The sequence below is a fragment of the Oncorhynchus kisutch genome, linkage group LG19 (assembly GCF_002021735.2).
Source record: "Oncorhynchus kisutch isolate 150728-3 linkage group LG19, Okis_V2, whole genome shotgun sequence".
Taxonomy (NCBI): Eukaryota; Metazoa; Chordata; class Actinopteri; order Salmoniformes; family Salmonidae; genus Oncorhynchus; species Oncorhynchus kisutch.
Window position 1 is genome coordinate 7,641,559 of NC_034192.2, and position 19,896 is coordinate 7,661,454.

Sequence of the window (19,896 nt, forward strand, 5' to 3'; positions counted from 1 at the left end):
CCATTGGTGAAAAGTTATAAAAAATACAACACCTGTTTGAAAGAAGTGTGTTTTATTGGCAAATCTTTATTGGTATAAGAAAACATGGCTGCCCTGGTCATGATAGACGAGGCGCAGCTTCCAGTGTGTCAGACCCCCTGTTGTTTGGCTTCATCAGCAAACAAACCATAAATACATACAATAACTGCTAAATATTTTCGTGTAAAAGAAATAAAATACGAGTGAGCGACTGTACAGGACTAATGACAAACGACACAGGAATGTGTGGAATAAGTGGTGGATTGTTTGGTGTTGGTTGATTTTTACAGCTTAAATATAATTGAATTATTGTGTCCATGTGAATTATACATGAATTGGAATACATTTTGCCAGATAATCACATGGATATTTAAATACCCTTTTTCGTCAAATCAACTGAATAGAAATGTAACAAACAACAAATAATGTGCAGAGGCCTATGTAACCTTCAACATCAGCAAACAAGAAAATATGTATCTTTAGGGGCCAGCTTCCCTGATACAGAGCAACCCCAGTCCTAGACTAAAAAGCATAGTTGAAAGGGCTCATAAGTCCAAGGGTCGGCTTTATCTATGTCCAGGAAACTGGTCCTAGGTCAAGTTCTTTAGAATTTTCAAACGACTATTTACAGTGTTTTTCCCCTTCATATCTGTAGACGCTCCCGTCCCAGCAGCGTCTCCATGGAGCCCGTTGTTTCATTAATGTGGTTCACTGTGCTCAGTTGAACCAGTAAATGGCTTCTATACAGCAGCCAATGCCAGGTCGTCAGAGCTGAGATTCACTAGTAGTTTAATTCATTCACCAGGATGATTATTTCACTTTATCCTGAGGTCATTTTCTCTAAATCAATACTATTGAGATTTAACCATAAAGGCAGTGTTACAGTTTACAAAGTTTCAGCTTCCATTTTCTCTGAAAATATAAGAAAATACTATGTACAGGTGCTCAAGTGTACAATTCAATGCACTTTCGGGGATTACGTTGATTACAGCATAAAAACATGCAGATTTTAGTTTAGACCGCTTCATAAACTCCACCCTGAAATATTGGTGGTTGGAGTGTTTGGTTTTGCCAATTAAATCAATAACTGTGTAGCGGTACATCAAGTACCTTAAACGCTCAATGCCTCTTAGAATGGGATTGTGTATGTTTGAGAGTTACATTTCCCAAATATTGAATATCTCCTAAAACTAGACACAATGTTGCTTGGTGTAGTATCCACTAAATGGCCTGCTACTTTTCCATGGCCACAGCGATGGGACTCAGACACCCGTTTAGGCCAGATGGGTTTTCAGAACCATCTGGGTGTTTATTTTCTCCAGATTTGTCAGGTGGTGTCTGTCGTTGCCTTGGGTCTGGTTCAGTGGGGAGGAACATTAAAAGTGTTGCGGATAGAAATGCGTTGCATAGAACTGTCACAATTGTGCAATTCTCAAATACCATTATTTAAAGTTGTGTATATATTCTATATAGAATACATTTCTACCTGCAACGTTTGGAGCTAAAACTCTACTAAACAAGGCCCTTGTAACGGTGCAGGGAAGGGAGAGTCAGTTGGTCGAGGGATTATAGTAGCACCCTTGTCTGTTCCACTCCTCCTCTACAAGTGAGTGTCCTCCTCGTCTGGCATGTCCTCTTTGAGCAGGCTGTCGATGGGGACAATCCAGCTGTCGTTGAACTCTCCGTACAGGGCCACCTTCTTCTCCTGCATCTCCGGCTGCACCTCCATCACCTCCAATGTGGGGTTGTCATGGTAACCGTCCTCCACTGTCTGCAGCTCCTCCGTCAGGTGTTGCTGTTGAGAGAAGATAAGGGGAGATTTTGGGTGAGGACCCTCTGAAAGCATAGCTCAACTATTCTTAGTAAGTATTTTAGGAAGAATGTGGACATATCACAGACAGACATTATTGATTGTAGAGTAGTTTGATTTTCAAATTGTTTACTTGGAGGTTCTTCCGATAGGACTTGCGGTGGTATGAGGCGTAGATGGCGAAGCCTACAATCATGGCCAGCAGAGCTCCGCAGGATGCCAAGATGGCAATCAGGGTCATGTTGTCGCTTGGTTTCTGACAGAATAGATGAAAAAGTAAATAAGGACCCACTCTGGCACGCCTCCCTCCAAATACAACCTTTACATATTCTCTAGTAGCCAGTTTATGATGACGTTCAGGGAAATATGTACAGTGCCTTGTGAAAGTATTCGGCCCCCTTGAACTTTGCGACCTTTTGCCACATTTCAGGCTTCAAACATAAAGAAATAAAACTATATTTTTTGTGAAGAATCAACAACAAGTGGGACACAATCATGAAGTGGAACGACATTTATTGGATATTTCAAACTTTTTTAACAAATCAAAAACTTAAAAATTGGGCGTGCAAAATTATTCAGCCCCCTTAAGTTAATACTTTGTAGCGCCACCTTTTGCTGCGATTACAGCAGTAAGTCGCTTGGGGTATGTCTCTATCAGTTTTGCACATCGAGAGACTGAAATGTTTTGCCATTCCTCCTTGCAAAACAGCTCGAGCTCTGTGAGGTTGGATGGAGAGCATTTGTGAACAGCAGTTTTCAGTTCTTTCCACAGATTCTCGATTGGATTCAGGTCTGGACTTTGACTTGGCCATTCTAACACCTGGATATGTTTATTTTTGAACCATTCCATTGTAGATTTTGCTTTATGTTTTGGATCATTGTCTTGTTGGAAGACAAATCTCCGTTCCAGTCTCAGGTCTTTTGCAGACTCCATCAGGTTTTCTTCCAGAATGGTCCTGTATTTGGCTCCATCCATCTTCCCATCAATTTTAACCATCTTCCCTGTCCCTGCTGAAGAAAAGCAGGCCCAAACCATGATGCTGCCACCACCATGTTTGACAGTGGGGATGGTGTGTTCAGGGTGATGAGCTGTGTTGCTTTTACGCCAAACATAACGTTTTGCATTGTTGCCAAAAAGTTCAATTTTGGTTTCATCTGACCAGAGCACCTTCTTCCACATGTTTGGTGTGTCTCCCAGGTGGCTTGTGGCAAACTTTAAACAACACTTTTTATGGATATCTTTAAGAAATGGCTTTCTTCTTGCCACTCTTCCATAAAGGCCAGATTTGTGCAATATACGACTGATTGTTGTCCTATGGACAGAGTCTCCCACCTCAGCTGTAGATCTCTGCAGTTCATCCAGAGTGATCATGGGCCTCTTGGCTGCATCTCTGATCAGTCTTCTCCTTGTATGAGCTGAAATTTTAGAGGGACGGCCAGGTCTTGGTAGATTTGCAGTGGTCTGATACTCCTTCCATTTCAATATTATCGCTTGCACAGTGCTCCTTGGGATGTTTAAAGCTTGGGAAATCTTTTTGTATCCAAATCCAGCTTTAAACTTCTTCACAACAGTATCTCGGACCTGCCTGGTGTGTTCCTTGTTCTTCATGATGCTCTCTGCGCATTTAACGGACCTCTGAGACTATCACAGTGCAGGTGCATTTATACGGAGACTTGATTACACAGGTGGATTGTATTTATCATCATTAGTCATTTTGGTCAACATTGGATCATTCAGAGATCTTCACTGAACTTCTGGAGAGAGTTTGCTGCACTGAAAGTAAAGGGGCTGAATAATTTTGCACGCCCAATTTTTCAGTTTTTGATTTGTTAAAAAAGTTTGAAATATCCAATAAATGTCGTTCCACTTCATGATTGTGTCCCACTTGTTGTTGATTCTTCACAAAAAAATACAGTTTTATATCTTTATGTTTGAAGCCTGAAATGTGGCAAACGGTCGCAAAGTTCAAGGGGGCCGAATACTTTCGCAAGGCACTGTAGTTCACAATGTTAATTAGACTTACTCTGGTGATTTCCTCGTAGTATTGCTGCACGACAGAATTGTCCACTAAAAAAAAACAAAGGAAACTTTCATTTACAACAGTTCATTTCTGGTACTTCACCTTGACAGCAATTGGCTCAAACCCTCTCAAATAGTATGTATTTAAACACAATTCATACAACCAAGACTAGCATTAGGAAACGGGGTGCGTTAGTTGTGCTCTATTTAATTGCTTTCGAAGCGTCTGAATCATGGGGACTGGGTAGTTTTACTTACCTTTACCGGTCATTACCACGCTGTCAAAGGTAGTGTGTCCGTTGTTCTCTCTCACAGTCAGAGTACAGTTAGCGTCGTGCATCTGAGACATCAGCTGTCGACACAGCTCCTCCAGGTCCTTCCTCTCGTAATTCTGACGAGAGAAAAAAACACGTTTGTAAGGCTCTAAGTTGCATCAAATGTTTCCATAGTTTATGAACGGGACAAAAAACAATCAACATGCCTTGTTTAGTGAATCTATCTAAAGAGTGGCAATTGTTGAGCTGATGTCATTTCACCATGATATCATTACAACCATCGCTACAATGCTGGTTTTGGTGAGTCGAGGGAAAGGTCAAAGGTGGGACATCAGCATTTCCCGCACAATGAGGTGTCAGTTATTCTTGGCCTTTCTGAAGCAGAGCAGCTGTTCATAGACAGCGAGGAAGAACGTGAGAGAGGTGTGGGAAAAACGGAAACCAGCGAAAGGCAGGAAGGTTTCCCACTGACACTTTTTCCACCCAATGCCTGCGGAATCCTTTTTTAATAATATGATGCTCTACTTCCACTACTTCCTGTCCTGGCTTTGGAAATGAGTGTCGCTCTGTGTTGAGAATAGACGGATTGGTTGTTTAGCAATAAAACAGAAGCGTGTGCAACTATGGGGCAAAACAGATGGTTTACTTAGATTGTTGTCAACATGTTAACTCGGTCTCCAAATGTTTATTGAAAACCTAAATACATTTGCACAATGAGCACTTGTTGTCTTTCAAATACATTGTTACAGTTGTTGGTTAGCTATCTGGTAGATTTTTATATTAGCATAGAAATTATATCAGTCAAAATACCTCAATACATGGTATCAATAACAAGATAAAAATAGCTGAAACGCACCACCTACGATTCCCCACATGGCAGCTTGTCATTGTTGCTAACCAACTGGCCATCCAGAACCACAACAACACACACAATTCTGCCTCAGCGTGCACATTGTTTTCATGACGTTGTCAGCTAACCCATCTATAGGACCAGGGGAAGGGTAGAGGTCAGAGCAGGCTTTCACCATCCTGGTCTTTGAGGACCACTCTGTAAAGATGGTTCGAACTGCAACTGAGGATTTGTCATTACATTTGTCATTTGAAACCGAATGTAAACGCAGACCTAAACTCGTGAGCAAATCTAGGATGACAGTAGAAAGGAGAAACCCTTACCTCTCCATTTTGGGACTTGACAAACTGTAAAAATCAGGAAAAAAAGACATAGTTCAGGTCATATTTGTGTGCGTTATGATTCAGAAGATTTTTCTTGAATCAGACTGACAAGTCTTATGTTAAACTCTTTCTGTCATACCGTAAAGGTCTTGGGAGGAGTTGTAGTCCCAGCCGTGGTTGTAGACACCATCCTTCCCTGTGTGCTGGTCGTGATGGTAGGAAGACTGCTGCCTGAACCCACACGGCTGGATGTGGAGGGGGGATGGGAAGGAAAGGACGATGCTGACCATGGGGTTGGGCCCACCGATGTTGTAGTTGAAACCTGTATGACTTCTTCTAGAAGCATAAATAAGAGAATGGACAATTTTGTCTGTTGAATGTTCTCTCACTTCCATGGTGTAATCACACATGACCGCATGGGATAAGAACTGTTCAGCTTTTAGGGTTTTAATTCCTTAGAGGCTACAGCCAAACTATGCTGGGTGAGTGATAGGTGTTTTGAGGTGAAATGGTGTTGGGAGATAGACCCTCACCTGTAGTGTCCGGGGTGGTCTGAGTGAGGGTTCCTGAGGACCCAGAGGCCCCCGTTCCAGCAGTACCCACGGCAGTAACAATGCTGGTCCCGGGTGTGTCTCTGGCTGTCGTGATTGTGGCTGTGTTAGAGGCTACACGAGTCACCTGAGTTGATATCGGTGATGGGGTGGCTGTGTTAGAGGCTACACTAGTCACCTGAGTTGATATCGGTGACGGGGTGGCTGTGTTAGAGACTACACTAGTCACCTGAGTTGATATCGGTGACGGGGTGGCTGTGTTAGAGACTACACTAGTCACCTGAGTTGATATCGGTGACGGGGTGGCTGTGTTAGAGACTACACTAGTCACCTGAGTTGATATCGGTGACGGGGTGGCTGTGTTAGAGACTACACTAGTCACCTGAGTTGATATCGGTGACGGGGTGGCTGTGTTAGAGGCTACACTAGTTACCTGAGTTGATATCGGTGACGGGGTGGCTGTGTTAGAGGCTACACTAGTCACCTGAGTTGATATCGGTGACGGGGTGGCTGTGACGCCAGCTGTAATTGTGGTGGTGATAGAGGCTATATATGAAGAGGATGAGGGTTGTTGCTTTGGATTAGCATCAGTACAGTGAAGTAGAAGACCTGGAGTGAACAAACACAAAACAGTGTTAACTGTTTAATCTGAAGCAAATATTACATAGGCCTAACTAAATGTAATCTACTTGGCTAAATTTACATGGAAATAATGCCATCTCTAGTCTCTAGAACTTGGTCCATCATCCCTGTGAGTTGCATACAGTTTTATAAACATCTGGTATTTCTAAGAGAATATCAGTGATGAGATATTGAGGAGGCTCTGTGGTGAACTCTGTGGTAAACCTGCTGTTTTATTTCATTCTCTCTCTGTTTCTCTATTCATAGTAAACAGGACAGGATGCTCCAAACCCAACCTATGGGCTTGCCCCAGCGCACCGTAAACAATCCTGGACCCCGTTCTCAGGCTCACCCTAGGGATTTAGAACAATGGCTTCTATGGGATCCCCTCCCTCAACCCACACACACGTACCGCCATAGCATTAGGACTACTACTTGCTTCCTCATACTCAGTCCCGCACATACGTGGGTGCACAGTCACACACTAAAAACACTCATACCTCTCTTATCTCACATGTTCATATATCAGGCTGTATACCTACATTACTAACACACTGCACTATAAATAACATACATTTCAAAGGCTACATATGCTGTCAATTCATATAGGGCTGCATAATTCATCTAATTCACATCAAAATCGCAATATTGTCGTGCAATATTCATGTCGCAAGAAGATTCATATCGCATGCAATATTTTGAAACGCCTCTCAGCCATGTGTAGCGTCTGTTTTTATAGTTTACTTGTGGCTGCGTCACACACGCTCAAGCCCAGCCCCATCAAGCAGCGCAGCTGCTCCTCTTTAGATTCACTATAAGTTTGCATGCTGTTCTGTTAGGTCAAATGCAGTCAACAGATTGTTCCAGACAACGATGACACTTTTTTGCTTTTTAATATAAATCATTCTGTTTCTAGGATTCCAACAGTTCACCCAAGTGTTTTCATCTACAGGTAACTGCCAAAATAAAGGAAACACTTGAGTAAATGACCGATACAAAGTATATGTAAAGCAGGTGCTTCCACACAGGTGTGGTTCCTGAGTTAATTAAGCAATTAACATCCCATCATGCTTAGGGTCATCAGAGAGGAAGAGGTGAAGCGAGAGATTTTACTCCACCCAAAATCTGTCCACGAAAATAAGTCCACGAAGTGAGTAATTGTTGTATGGAGGTCAATGAGTGTGTTGAATTTGATCAACAAAAAATGTAATTGCAATGTGATACGTGAGGGTTATTTGATGTAATATAAGTTTTGTAATGGTTAGATTGTTACAAATGCACTGATAAATGTGGCATTTCGGCAACTTACAAAATTTTTGGTGCCTGTTGTCATAGAGATACAGTGCATTCGGAAAGTATTCAGACTTTTGTTATGTTAGAGCCTTATTCTAAAATGTATCAAATATTTTTTCCCCTCAATCTACACACAATACCCCATAATGACAGAGAACTGGTTTTTAGACATTTTTGCAAATTACAAATTCAAAACATAAGTATTCAGACCCTTTGCTATAAGAATTGAAATTGAACTCAGGTTTGAACTCAGGTTTTTCCATTGATCATCCTTAAGATGTTTCTACAAGTTGGAGTCCACCTGTGGTAAATTCAATTGATTGGACATGATTTGGAAAGGCACACACCTGTCTATATAAGGTCCCACATTTGACAGTGCATGTCAGAGCAAAAACCAAGCCATGAGGTCAAAGGAATTGTCTGTAGAGTTCTGAGACCGGATTATGTCGAGGCACAGATCTGGGGAAGGGTACCAAAACATTTCTGCAACATTGAAGGTCTCCAAGAACACAGTGACCTCCATCATTCTTAAATAGAAAAAGTTTGGAACCACCAAGACTCCTACTAGAGCTGGCCGCCTGAACAATCGGGGGAGAAAGGTATTTGTAACTGATAGAAATCCAGAATTCCTCTGTGGAGATGGGAGAGCCTTCCAGAAGGACAACCATCTCCGCAGCACTCCACCAATCAGGCCTTTATGGTAGAGTGGCCAGACGGAAGCCACTCCTCAGTAAAAGGCACATGACAGCCCTCTTGGAGTTTGCCAAAAGGCACCTAAAGGTATCTCGGACCATGAGAAACAAGATTCTCTGGTCTGATGAAACCATGATTGAACTCTTTGGCCTGAATGCCAAGCGTCATTTCTGGAGGAAACCTGGCACCATCCCTACGGTGAAGCATGGTGGTGGCAGCGTCATGCTGTGGGGATGTTTATTGGCGGCAGGGACTGGGAGACTAGTCAGGATCGAGGGAAAGATGAACGGAGCAAAGTACAGAGAGATCTTTGATGAAAACCTGCTTCAGAGTGCTCAGGACTTCAAACTGGGGTGAAGGTTCACCTTCCAACAGGACAACAACCCTAAGCACGCAGCCAAGACGACACAGGAGTGGCTTCGGGACAAGTCCCTGAATGTCATTGAGTGGCCCAGCCAGAGCCCGGACTTGAACCAGATCGAACATCTCAGGAGAGACCTGAAAATAGCTGTGCAGCGACACTCCCCATCCAACCTGACAGAGCTTGAGAGGATCTGCAGAGAAAAATGGGAGAAACTCCCAAATGCACTGTAAACGGAGGACTCGTCATGGATATAACCTGTTTTTAGCATGGACATTGCCATTGAACGCTTCCACCCTTTTAAAGTAGTCAACTGAATGGGGATTCCTATGACTTGGGAGGAATCACGCAATGAAAACGTTGACTACTTTAAAATGGAGATAGCATGGGCAGCGCCATTGAGGCTGTCACAGACGCTATAATTGCACAGAAACAAAGATTAGTCCTCTATATATCTCTATGGTCTGTTTTTCACACGTGCATCTGCCCGCTCATTAGCTGGAATGGCCCCACCTGATCTCATCTCCTCCTGCCTGCCTTTTATCTTTGGGAACATGTATTTCCATTGTTAGAGCGGTCACTCGAATATCTTCTCAATATAATAGACAGTCTTTGGGCTGATGTATAAAAATGGCCAGTTGCCCATTATTTTGGCTACCACGGTTAAAAGAAAAGATCTGTGACGTTGAAAGAGGGGTCTCAAAGGAGCTTAGGGGGTTTACAGGGTGTGTGTGTGTGTGTCTCAATCACCAGATCTCAACCCAATTAAACAGTTATGGGAGATTCTGGAGTTGTTCCTGAGAGTGTTTTCCACCACCAACAAAACACCAAATTTTGACATTTCTTGTGGAAGAATGGTGTTCCCTCCAGTGAAGTTCCAGACACTTGTAGAATATATACCAAGGCACATTGAAGCTGTTCTGGCTGGTGGTGGCCCAACACCCTATTAAGACACGTCATTTTGTTATTTCCTTTGTTTTGGCAGTTACCTGTATATTGCAAGTCAAATCACATATTTGGTTAAAAAAAATCACAATTCATTTTTTTTTTTTGCAGATATTGTGCAGCCCAAAATCTATACACATAGGTTACATCCACACACACAGGCCTACAATACAGGTAGTGGACATACTGTACATACACACCCACACATAAACCATACACTCTCACTCACACCTCCCACTCCACATGTCCACTGTAGAATAAAGAGATGTGGGGGCTCTAGTCGACTCTATTCAATCCAACCTCATAAGGTTTCTATACTACTTGAATCACCCTTACAACATTCCAACCAGATTGTCAATCTCCATATCAATACATATTTTCACAGTCTAATAGTCATTGTATTGTATGTATGTTATGGAGTAGAGCCCCTCCTGTTTACCAGCCCGTTAAAAAGATGCTCAGCCAGGATGTAAAGATGTAAATCCAGACGTGGGGATTAATAGTGGTTGTCGGGGGCAACGAGGACATTGTCTAAAACAGCCTCTTATCAGTGTCTGTTTTAGAGGGGTGGTGGAAGAAGGGAGAGGTAAAACATTGTTGTCTCCATCTCTTCTCTTTGACAGGCAGCCAACACTGTGGCTGCTATCCCAAACTGCAGACACGCCAATTGTTATCAGGCTCCATTAAGCAGCTTAGTAGGCACTATGAGGAGAGAACCCAGAGACACAGACAGCTCTATAGGAGGGGGAAACTCTGAATCCTCCCCCCGGGCCCAGCCTGTTTGTTTACACTCCTGCTAATGTCCCCTGGCAGCTAGTAAAGGGGGCTGCTTCAGCATTGGTAATGTCCCCAGGTAGCTAGTGAAAGGAAGTTGCTACAGCATTGGTAATGTCCCCAGGTAGCTAGTGAAAGGAAGTTGCTACAGCATTGGTAATGTCCCCAGGTAGCTAGTGAAAGGAAGTTGCTACAGCATTGGTAATGTGCCCTGGTAGCTAGTGAAAGGAAGTTGCTACAGCATTGGTAATGTGCCCTGGTAGCTAGTGAAAGGAAGTTGCTACAGCATTGGTAATGTGCCCTGGTAGCTAGTGAAAGGAAGTTGCTACAGCATTGGTAATGTCCCCAGGTAGCTAGTGAAAGGAAGTTGCTACAGCATTGGTAATGTGCCCTGGTAGCTAGTGAAAGGAAGTTGCTACAGCATTGGTAATGTCCCCTGGTAGCTAGTGAAAGGAAGTTGCTACAGCATTGGTAGTGTCCCCAGGTAGCTAGTGAAAGGAAGTTGCTACAGCATTGGTAATGTCCCCAGGTAGCTAGTGAAAGGAAGTTGCTACAGCATTGGTAATGTCCCCAGGTAGCTAGTGAAAGGAAGTTGCTACAGCATTGGTAATGTGCCCTGGTAGCTAGTGAAAGGAAGTTGCTACAGCATTGGTAATGTCCCCAGGTAGCTAGTGAAAGGAAGTTGCTACAGCATTGGTAATGTCCCCAGGTAGCTAGTGAAAGGAAGTTGCTACAGCATTGGTAATGTCCCCAGGTAGCTAGTAAAAGGAAGTTGCTACAGCATTGGTAATGTGCCCTGGTGCTAGAACGACCAACCACCCTCTGCTCATTTTTGCATTAAGTAACCTTCTGTCTTATGTAACCATACTAAACTTACCATATCATACTAATTTCAGTGTCCCGAATGTATATTTACTATGTTACGTCTGGTCTATGAGACCAGGCAGGCTAGCTCGAGAAAGGAGGCTGCTTCAACATTGTAGTCTAACAGGTGGAAGTATCCCAGCAGGACTGAATGACAATGAAAAAAAAAGTGTTTTACAGACAGTATTTCTTTGCTACATTTTAAGTCAGGAGTGATACAGTTCATTTCTGACATACGCTATGCAATGTCTTGAGAGTAGACTGTACTGATCATGCAGATATTCCATGTACAGTATGTATTTGACCTGGGACTGGTGAACTGCTCCTGTGATTTCCACACAGTGTTCTGCCTCTGAGACTCTGTGTTGTTGCGAGACGTGTGTCTCTATCTGTCTGCTCCACTATCTCCCCTCCTCTACCTCCTCTAGCTGTGGTGTCATATTTTGGGATGACCCTCTTTGACCCTGCCTGTCACCCGGGTGTCTGTTTCTTAACAGGTGACAGCAGCAACCCTGATCCTGACATTATTAGCTGGGGCTGTTTTTACCTCAGAGACATTCCACCACCCCCCCCACAAACACACACTCACTCACTCACTCACACACACACGGATAGCACCTGTAGTCTCTCCAAAAACACTCATTCCTTAAGATATGCCCCCCCTCCCTCCCAGAGAAGGATAGGGGGGCAGGAGATGGAATGGAAGGTTCCCATCTCCATAGCTTCCCTTTCCTCGGCCATAGGCTCCCTAGCTAGTAGCCATGATGCTTAGCAGTGAATAGGGAATGAAGCCTCCTTGTTGTAAGTCATAGATCACACCAGAGCAGGGTCCTGTATACCACAGTAGGATTATATTACTATCCCCATGAGTATTGGATGTCTGTCTGTGTGACTACACAGCATAACTGGGCCAACACAGACTGACCTGCAGCCAGGTCTTATTAGCCTCTTCCTCCACCAGGCTATTATTAAGATGGATCGCTAGGTCATTGGGTCCGGTTACGTCCTGTTGGGTCTGCTACTACAGTGGCCTGTCTCTCCCACGGGGTGCGACCCGGTGTCCCGGACCCTCTCAGGGCCAGACGGTAGTCAGAGGGTGTGAGAACCGACCCCAAGGTCCTTCCTGTTAACTCTGTTATGCAATAAGATATGGGCTTCTTTGCTCTCTCACTGTGTGTGTGTGTGTGTGTGTGTGTGTGTGTGTGTGTGTGTGTGTGTGTGTGTGTGTGTGTGTGTGTGTGTGTGTGTGTGTGTGTGTGTGTGTGTGTGTGTGTGTGTGTGTGTGTGTCACATGGGGATGTGTGACTCAGTTGGTAGAGCATGACGCTTGCAACGCCAGGGTTGAGGGTTTGAATCCCATAGGGGACCAGTAAGTGAGGGTGGTCACGTGTGCGGAGGGTGGTCACATGTGCTAGCAAGGCAGAGGTCATGTGTATGAGCCTCGGTTTGAGCCGAATCAAGAACAAGTGGTTCTCGCTAAGCAAGCAGCGTGACATTCTTCACGTGTGTGCATGACTTAAACACAGAGAGCATGAAACACCCTACACACATCCTGCTCTGAGTCAAGACTAACAGAAACCCAGGAAAATACAGTCAGTTACTTCCAGATCTTCAAGATGGAAATGCAACAAGATGATGATAAGGCCTCTAAATGCCATTTACCATAGGGTTGAGTTCTTCAACTTCCCCAGTGTTTGTGTTCCTAACTCATGCCTGTGACAGTGTTATGGCTTGGCCTGTCCCACTGTGACTAACGAGTCAGTAATGGGGTCAGAGGGGTGTCTCCCTCTCCCCTGCCCTCCCCACAGGGGGTCCTGTTGTTGGGTCCCGGCGGGCGTCAAGCACAATCATGTTTAGTGTGAGAGCCTCCATCCGTACACAGTTAAAGCAGAATGACAATCGGCCTGGAGGGTGGAGACTTGTTGAATTGTCCTGCCTTCCTGCCAGCCATATTGTAAGAATAACCTCTGGGCCCCAGGCCCCACACAGACTACTGGTAGAGGGAGGGGAGCAGAGGCTTATGGTGACCAGCCTGGACACCAGGCCCCACACAGACTACTGGTAGAGGGAGGGGAGCAGAGGCTTATGGTGACCAGCCTGGGCACCAGGCCCCACACAGACTACTGGTAGAGGGAGGGGAGCAGAGGCTTATGGTGACCAGCCTGGGCACCAGGCCCCACACAGACTACTGGTAGAGGGAGGGGAGCAGAGGCTTATGGCGACGAGCCTGGGCACCAGGCCCCACACAGACTACTGGTAGAGGGAGGGGAGCAGAGGCTTATGGTGACCAGCCTGGGCACCAGGCCCCACACAGACTACTGGTAGAGGGAGGGGAGCAGAGGCTTATGGCGACCAGCCTGGGCACCAGGCCCCACACAGACTACTGGTAGAGGGAGGGGAGCAGAGGCTTATGGTGACCAGCCTGGACACCAGGCCCCACACAGACTACTGGTAGAGGGAGGGGAGCAGAGGCTTATGGCGACCAGCCTGGACACCAGGCCCCACACAGACTACTGGTAGAGGGAGGGGAGCAGAGGCTTATGGTGACCAGCCTGGACACCAGGCCCCACACAGACTACTACTGGTAGAGGGAGGGGAGCAGAGGCTTATGGTGACCAGCATGGGCACCAGCAGTGAACATCTTAAAAATAAAAAGAGCCTTTCTTTATGCTAAGGGTGTGTGTCTGCAGGTCCACTTGTGTTCTGGCATGGGTATGTGATCCTGTCTAGCTGTGTGTGAATTCATCTCTGTCCCTGTATGTGTGCCAGCCAGGCCATCCCATAATAAGGCCAGATTTATGTGCGTCTGAGCGTGAACATCCACCATGCACTGCCAGAGGCAGGACAGTAAATAAATAAATGTAGCTATCCCTCTCCAGCCCCGGACACACAAAGTCACCCTGTTAGGTGGGTGACGGCCCACACAAAAGCCTGGCTTCCCCCGCGTGTGGCTCTGCCAGGGGGGGTTACTCCCTCACCCCCGGCCCCCTACTGCGGCCCAAGCTTTTTAGGAGCCCAGTAGTCCCCCAGCCTTCTTGGGGTGTCCCATTGAGAGGGGTAATTCAGAATTGGAAAGGGGGGATGAAGGGAAGAGAGGAGGAGGAGGGAGGCAGTCTTTACACAGTACTTATCCAATAGGCTCCTCCATTAAGGAGAGGGGCTGTGAATGTAAAAACACTGTGTGAATAAAAGGGAGAGCAGAGAAAGAGTAGGGAGAAAGCGGGATTGGGGGAGGTGGGTAGAGGAGGATTGGGGGAGGTGGGTAGAGGAGGATTGGGGGAGGTGGGTAGAGGAGGATTGGGGGAGGTGGGTAGAGGAGGATTGGGGGAGGTGGGTACGAGAAGGATTGGGGGAGGTGGGTAAGAGGAGGATTGGGGGAGGTGGGTAAGAGGAGGATTGGGGGAGGTGGGTAAGAGGAGGATTGGGGGAGGTGGGTAGAGGAGGATTGGGGGAGGTGGGTAGAGGAGGAATGGTTGAGGTGGGTAAGAGGAGGATTGGGGGAGGTGGGTAAGAGGAGGATTGGGGGAGGTGGGTAGAGGAGGATTGGGGGAGGTGGGTAGAGGAGGAATGGTTGAGGTGGGTAGAGGAGGAATGGTTGAGGTGGGTAGAGGAGGATTGGGGGAGGTGGGTAGAGGAGGATTGGGGGAGGTGGGTAAGAGGAGGATTGGGGGAGGTGGGTAGAGGAGGATTGGGGGAGGTGGGTAGAGGAGGAATGGTTGAGGTGGGTAGAGGAGGATTGGGGGAGGTGGGTAGAGGAGGATTGGGGGAGGTGGGTAGAGGAGAGTGAGGGTGGAAAAAGGGCGTTGGTCTCTGTCTGATGGTGTAAATAATATTTTTTATTTTAACTGTCTGTGACTACACAGCATAGCTGACAGGATGAAGATTATCAGCTGCCACATGGTGTGGGTCCACACACCCAAACACAACCACATTCCTAGTGCTGTGATGCCAGGTTTATGGGTGTGTTTGTGTCTATGTTGAGCTGTGGTGTGCACTTATGGTCAAGTCCAGCGCTTCTACAGCACTTTAGTCTATAGAGGTCTGGGTCGTTCCATGAAATGAGTCCCTTTTGGTTAGTGTAACTTAGTGAATGAAAAAAAAGTTTGATTTCACCTAATCTAACGTTCTGTCATGAACAGCAACTTAATAAAGAAACATTTTTTCCCATTTCAAGAAATATCTATAATAACAGCCTACTAAGTGCCAAATAAATTAACAGGGTTGACGATTCCGTCATAAATCAGCCATAAATCCCCTTGTGACAGGGTTGTTCAAGTCTATCTACGGGTAACCGGGTAGACGTTATGCTCGACACGCTAAGTTTTCCACCAGAAAATGGCCAAAAAGAGTAGAACCAGTTCACCTGCTTATGCACTATGATTTTACTCATGTTTATTTAGAAAATATTTACAAAGGAATAGTTTCACCATGTTAAAACGAGACTTTAGTTCACCTAACAGGGCTGACCTTAAAATGAGGGACAGGTTTTTTCCCCTTAAAATGAATCACTAATCACATGAAGAAATAATCATCTTCAGAAATGACTTTATCAAAGCAACAAAATAACTAGGGCTTTACAATAATGGTGAAAACCTGGACTATCCAAATAGTGTGACCCCATCTGTAGATTCTCTACAATCAATACTATCAATAAACCAGCTGTTGATAAGCAACTGCTTGCTAAGGTTACGGTTAGGGTACGGTTTAAAATAAGGGTTAGGGTTAGGGTACGGTTTAAAATAAGGGTTAGGTTACGGTTAGGGTACGGTTTAGAATAAGGGTTAGGTTACGGTTAGGGTAAGGTTTAGAATAAGGGTTAGGGTTAGGGTACGGTTTAAAATAAGGGTTAGGTTACGGTTACGGTAAGGTTTAGAATAAGGGTTAGGGTTAGGGTACGGTTTAAAATAAGGGTTAGGTTACGGTTAGGGTACGGTTTAGAATAAGGGTTAGGTTACGGTTAGGGTAAGGTTTAAAATAAGGGTTAGGTTAGGGTAAGGTTTAAAATAAGGGTTAGGTTAGGGTTAGGGTAAGGTTTAAAATAAGGGTTAGGGTTAGGAAGGGTTAGGACTTTATCCAAATAAAGTGGTACAAAGCTTGGAGAAATGTTGGGGTTAAAATCTTGTCACAGAGGGTATACTGAGGGACATGTCAAAATGCAGAATGTTGGTACTTTAGCAAGTCTTTATTCATAATAAAAATCAAATTCATTGAATGTTCCATGTGGTCTATATTAATAGGCACTACATTTAATGAGGCTTTTACTACTTAAAATATCAAAGGAACTCATTTTGTGGAATGACCCGTCTTTTGTCTTTAGTCCTGTGTGTTGGCTGGCTTTGAGCTAAACTAAGGAATGCAGCAAGGAATACTGTATGCTATTAATCTATTGCAAGTAAATACATTAGGCAAGGAATGTTGGTAGACAACAGTGTGGAACAGTTGACATTATGGAGGAGATTGGAGTGATATAGTGGTCACCGACACTTAAGACCCAACTCTGACACACACACGTTTTGTTTGCTTGGCTCTTATTAGGAAACATCCGCTCTCTGTTTTCTTAGAGGTAAAGTAGAAGGGAGTTCCTAGCCAGGGCAGAGAAAGGAGTGTGAGGAGAGAGTGAAGGTGGGAGGGAGAGACCTTGTACATGTGTGTGTTCCTGTATGTGTGAGATGAAGCAGGGAGGCGGTAGAAGGGAGGAGGGGAGCTGAGTGAAGGTCTGTGATGCATGGTGCCAGCCACTGGCCTGATTAATGTCCACCTGGCCTGGACATGTAGGAGTGTAGGCTGCTCTGGGGTGAAGATAGAGGTGGAGGGTGTGGTGGAGCTTTATCATCCACATCAGACAGTGATGAATCACAAGGCTTTACTACACTTACTCCCTAGAGGAACGGGAAGCCTCCCTCTCCTGTACTGTTCCCCAACGCTGCTGTTTAAAACCCCAATCCCCTGAATGTCGATAGTGGATCTAAATCCCCTGGCTGCCTCTGAAATGGCATCCTATTCGCTTTATAGTGCACTATTGACCAACGCTGTAATGGGCCCTGGTCACATTACAATGCACTACTTTTGCAGGGCCCATATGGCTCAGGTAAAAAAGTATGCCCTATAGAGGCAATGGAGTGTCATTGCAGACGCACAGCCTGTTTAATGTCCTGTTTCCCCTCACTTTTATTAGGTGAATTTCCAGGGGAGTGAAGGAGTGAGGACTCCGTCTCCCTGTCCTTGCATTTGAGTGAACCAGGCTGTGTGTGTGCGTGAGGAGACGGAGGGAGCTCATGTCTCCTCTCAGGATCCGAATCTGGTGCCACACCTTCCTTACGAACAGGGATGTTGTTAAAGGAGTTTTCCTATCTATTGTTCTCCGCTAGCGCTCTCCCATAGGCTGGGCCTAGGGAGGATGGCTGTGGGTGACAAGCCGCATCCTGATCATAACAGAGATCCTGGCTGGGTTTACCTTTTAGGAAAACACACGACATGACCTTCATGACCCCAAATAGAGGATGAAAGGGACTGGGAAGTGGTGTGTGCGGGCTAGACTCTGGACGGATATGGTCTGGTCTGGGATATTTGACCTATTCTTTTTAAAAGCACTATGGTTCGTTTGCAGATTGAAAATGTTTTATTATACATCATAAATGAATGGTTTGTGTTCTATCAAATGGTAATAGAGGTTGATTTGTATCCAAGGACAACATTGTTTTTTTAGTGCCTATATGCTTGTCAATAATGCTTGTCAAGTTAGTTGTTTTAGGCCTAACTCCTTATGTGGTCTAAAACAGTTTTGGGAAAAGGGCTGAGTGAACATCCAGTCTGTTTTTTGCTCAGCGACAAAAAAACAAAAGCCTCCTCTACTTTTCATGAATTTATAGTGGCAAGAGGCAGGTGCGATCTGCGCGTAATTAAAGAATAACACTCCGCCTCACCATTTGGTATGAGGGTCGTCACGGGGGCACTTCATTATGCGGTCCCGTTGTCTCCCTCCCGGGCTCCCGGCTCTTGAGCACAGTGTGAGAGGAGAGGACCCGGGCGTGAAGAGGGGGCAGATGTTTCAGCTGCGCGGACCTGGTCCTGACTCCCCGGTGCCACTCCCTCAGATGCCAGTCTCTGCCTCGCACTTACAGTGCAACTCCCTCTCACTCACTCCTCGATACCGAAATTAGAGCAGCATGTTGTGAAAGCGCGCAGCTGGTATAGATTCTCACTAGTATTAGTGGGATAGAGGGCTCATAAAATAACGGTTTAATAGGAATTATATTTTGTATCTTTGGATTACTGCCAAGCAACATGTTCTTTTAGCACCGATGACTGAAAAAAAAGACAATATGTCAATCGGAATATAACGAAAACTATTTAATTTTTTGATGGGAATTCCATTCCATTTTGTTTTACAGATTTACAGATTAGGCTACAAACTTCAGTGCATCATCAACTGTAAGCTATTGATGTGCGCACCTGTTGCTGAGGAGAAACACAACCTCTCATAATCAACATTGTTTTATTTAGTTGTTTTTCTTTTATTATGAATTGATAAATTATGATACCAAATGTGATCTCCTCCTATGTTAACTTCTCTCATTGAATGTCTTCAATTGCTCAAATAAAGGAAAGGTGGTGGTGATGGGGTCATGTGGGTCCCCAAAAATAAAACCAACTTTGATCAAATGAAACTAAATAAATAAAATACAAAAGAATAGACACTTACCAAGTGGAAGAAGTGCCCACGTGATTCGCATTATCGTTTCCATTCTGTTTTTTTTACGCAACTTTGTTTCATTCAGTGTTGCTGCAGCACTCAATCCGTGATTTTAGGTATTCCGAATCAGAATGTTGAATTACAAGTAGCGGATTCTTGCTGGAGACGCCGGTCCGTTACGCCTATCTCATTGAATTTGTATTTAAAGTGAATTAATTTCCCAAAGTTGTTGTTTTGCTGAAAGCTAAGAATTATTTTGTTTGGCGCTTCTCCCCTTCTTTTCTCCCCCTCTCTGAGTCGGGAATTTGGGGGAAAGTTTTTCTCCGGTCTCCTTGGCTGCGCTGATTGTGTAGCGTTGTTGCTGGCTCCCTCTCCCTGAGTGGCTTGAAAACGTATTGTGCTTTCAAAGCGCAAGCCCCGTGGCCAGTCCAGACCTCAGTCTTCTTTACAAGTGTTCAGCTGTTACTCACAGGCCCATGGCACTGCCCATTCCAGCTTGTCATGCGAGGCAAAGGGAGATCCAATAGAATGCGTTTTTGGGAGGACTCTCAAACTGACCAACACTGAAGAACAAAGGAAACGACTCCCAAAGACTATGTTCCTTCAGTTTGCCTTATTCCAATAATGGTCAATGATACAATAAATACAGTGGCTTGTGAAAGTATTCCCCCCCTTGACATTTTTCCTATTTTGTTGCATTACAACCTGGAATTAAAATAGATTTTTGGGGGGGTTTGTATCATTTGATTTACGCAACATGCCTAACACTTTTTTTTACTGTGAAACAAACAAGAAATAAGACAAA

General features: G+C 44.9%; 1 protein-coding gene across 2 annotated transcripts; it reads right to left on the reverse strand.

The window, feature by feature from the left end:
- Nucleotides 1–35: 35 nt before the first annotated feature.
- Nucleotides 36–19,656, reverse strand: LOC109910331 (podocalyxin). Of its 2 annotated transcripts, none has more exons than XM_031798164.1 (8): nucleotides 19,101–19,656; nucleotides 5,830–6,456; nucleotides 5,436–5,632; nucleotides 5,297–5,320; nucleotides 4,107–4,239; nucleotides 3,853–3,896; nucleotides 1,962–2,084; nucleotides 36–1,813 (listed from the first exon to the last, which is right to left on the reverse strand). In XM_031798164.1, the coding sequence occupies exons 1-8, from the start codon at nucleotides 19,141–19,143 to the stop codon at nucleotides 1,619–1,621; spliced, it is 1,386 nt and encodes a 461-aa protein (XP_031654024.1). In that variant the 5' UTR covers nucleotides 19,144–19,656; the 3' UTR covers nucleotides 36–1,618. The 2 variants fall into 2 exon arrangements, with proteins under 2 accessions (XP_031654024.1, XP_031654023.1); XM_031798163.1 differs by having other exon boundaries at nucleotides 5,436–5,629; nucleotides 19,101–19,557.
- Nucleotides 19,657–19,896: the final 240 nt, after the last annotated feature.

Coding starts and splice junctions, on each gene's coding strand:
- LOC109910331 (XM_031798164.1), bottom strand. CDS start 19,143: ATGGAAACGATAATGCGAATCACGTGGGCACTTCTTCCACTTG. Junction 6,457..19,100: donor GTGGGCACTTCTTCCACTTG/GTAAGTGTCTAT, acceptor TGTTCACTCCAG/GTCTTCTACTTCACTGTACT. Junction 5,633..5,829: donor GACCACCCCGGACACTACAG/GTGAGGGTCTAT, acceptor TTATGCTTCTAG/AAGAAGTCATACAGGTTTCA.